The 2291-nt window shown below is 41.5% G+C and overlaps 1 protein-coding gene across 1 annotated transcript; it reads left to right on the plus strand.

Annotated features, from left to right (window-relative positions):
- The first annotated feature begins 819 nt into the window (after positions 1-819).
- On the plus strand, positions 820-1569 carry LOC131167540 (intracellular ribonuclease LX-like). Its single transcript, XM_058126343.1, has one exon. It carries the CDS (start codon positions 820-822, stop codon positions 1567-1569), a length of 750 nt encoding a protein of 249 aa, XP_057982326.1.
- The last annotated feature ends 722 nt before the right edge of the window (positions 1570-2291 follow it).

Raw genomic sequence — 2291 nt, forward strand, 5'->3', positions numbered from 1 at the left:
GGGAAAGAAGACTGAAAGGGGGGCTACCCAGGTTGGGGTTGTTTAATTCAGAGACAAAGAGAGAGGCTTTTTTTTTTTTTTTTTTAATAAAAATATTAAGAAAAAAAAAATACAAATATATATGGGTGGGGGTAAATTTGCGGAAATAAAGTCAAGAGACTTTCAAAAAGTCGATTGATTATTTTCTTTTTTTAAAAAATTATTTTTGACATACACACACCTAAAACCGTACAAGTATATTTTGACCCTCTTCATGTTTGCTTAACCCCTCCCCCTTAGCAACCCGCATGGCCATCTCCCCTCACCCGGCTCCTATTTATTCTCCTTCGTCTACCCACTTCCCACATATCATTTCTTCTTCTTTCATTTCATTTTTCTTCCTTTCTCCTCAAATTACCCTACTTGGCCAAATTCCCGTCTCCTATTTAAAAAATTAGTGAAACGTATGTTGGGTTTGTGCCTTTGCCAAAGAGAGAGAAATTTTGAAATTAAAAAAAAAAAAAAAAAAATGTGGGCCCTGCATCGTACCCCTTCCTTTAAATTCACTGTCTGTGCACAAGTACTATGCATAATTTAAATTTACAAATTTATAAATTTTGTAGCTATAAGTAATTTATACAGTTAAATCACCATGCCCCATGGCTGCGTCGCGAGGGCCTCCGCATCAAATCCATCATGAGTTCAAACTGAGCCACAGAAAACAATAATTAAAACGCAGGAGGAAGTTCGCGCTATATCAGGCCATCCATGCAGCAATTCTTTTTAAGGTAACCGCGAAGAAGAAGAACGCCACCTACACATCCATCCGTCCATCCATAGATGTTGTTCAAGATGCATCCGCCAGTAATACTGTGCACAGCAGCTTTCTTCATTCTCTCCCTTCTTTGTTCCCCTGCTTCCCCACAACAGCCCGCCGGTGATCAGAGCAACTCAAAGCTCATAAAGCTTGCCATATACTGGCCAACCTCGCTCTGCAACGGCAAAACCAAGTGCAAGTACAACACTCCTCCCGATCGATTCTCGATCCATGGCCCCTGGCCCCTTTACCGCGACCCTCCCGGCCCCGACACCATTGACTGGGACACTTTTCCGAATGACACAGAGGAAAAGATGAAGGTTGACTGGGCAAGCTACGGCACCACCACGAATAGAGAGTTTTGGAACCACGAGTGGAAGGACCATGGGAGGATCTCGGGGCTGTTACCGCCAGCGTACTTCAACCTGGGACTCGATCTCTTCTACAGAGTGGGTCTGGGAAATCATCTGAGGGCGGAGGGAATGTACCCGGCTGGGCAGACCGTGGACAATAAAGTTTTCTCGACGGCGGTTTCGAAGGTGGCAGACGGGAAGAGATTGATACTGTTGTGCAACAAGGACAGGGCGGGAGTGGTGCAGCTGTACGAGATCGATATCTGCGTTGACCATGCCACGGCGGCGCATGACTATGCGGATTGTCCCCAGCCAACTCCGGGCTTGAAGTCTCTCTGCCCCGACAGCTTCCGGCTGACTGAAGCTACTGTTACTGTTCAATTTACGGGCTCTGATTCTCCGGTCCATGATGAATTTTGAGATGGATGGATCCAGGTTGATGGATCTACCATCTTTTCTAGTATATGAACGAGTACTTTAGAAATAATGCATACCTACTGTACTACTCTATGCACGAATGCAGTGGAACTATCTAGTTTGCACCCAAAAAATAAATAAATAAAATCTCTGCCTTTTTTTCTCTTTTCCTTTTGTTTTGTTGTTCATGCCTTGTGTGCGTTTTTTTCTCCTGCGTTTTTTGTTTTATGTTTGTGGCAAAAATTTCCTAGGGTGGAATTTGAGGAATTTTTTCCGGTGAAAATTTTAATCCCCCTCAAAAATGGAAAATTATATTAGAACCCTCCTCCACATGCCCATATACTTGTATTTCAATTGTTATATATATAAATTAGTCTTATATTCATTAATTACAAAGAAGGAAACTTATTTTGAATATGTGTAGAATTTAGGAAAGAGGTACAGGAATATGTAGAGGGCGAAGGTCCCCTATATAATTTTTTTCTCTCAAAAATGTAGGATATCATGTCAAATTAGTAGAAGAAATTATACAAAAGATCTCCCCCTCCATGTGTCCGAGTGTCTGTTTCTCAATTATACATTTATTGAAAATGAATCCCCTTTGATATTAATGAATGTAGAACCAATTTGCCACATGTCTAACATTAAGGAAATAGACACACAGACATCTAAAGTGGGAGGTCCCTTGTATAAATTCTCAATTAGTAGTGTCCTATAATATGGAG

Source organism: Malania oleifera, chromosome 11 (genome assembly GCF_029873635.1).
Source record: "Malania oleifera isolate guangnan ecotype guangnan chromosome 11, ASM2987363v1, whole genome shotgun sequence".
In the NCBI taxonomy this organism is placed as follows: Eukaryota; Viridiplantae; Streptophyta; class Magnoliopsida; order Santalales; family Ximeniaceae; genus Malania; species Malania oleifera.

What these genes read in the sequence shown, in the direction of transcription:
- LOC131167540 (XM_058126343.1), top strand. Translation starts at nt 820, where the DNA reads ATGTTGTTCAAGATGCATCCGCCAGTAATACTGTGCACAGCAGCTTTC.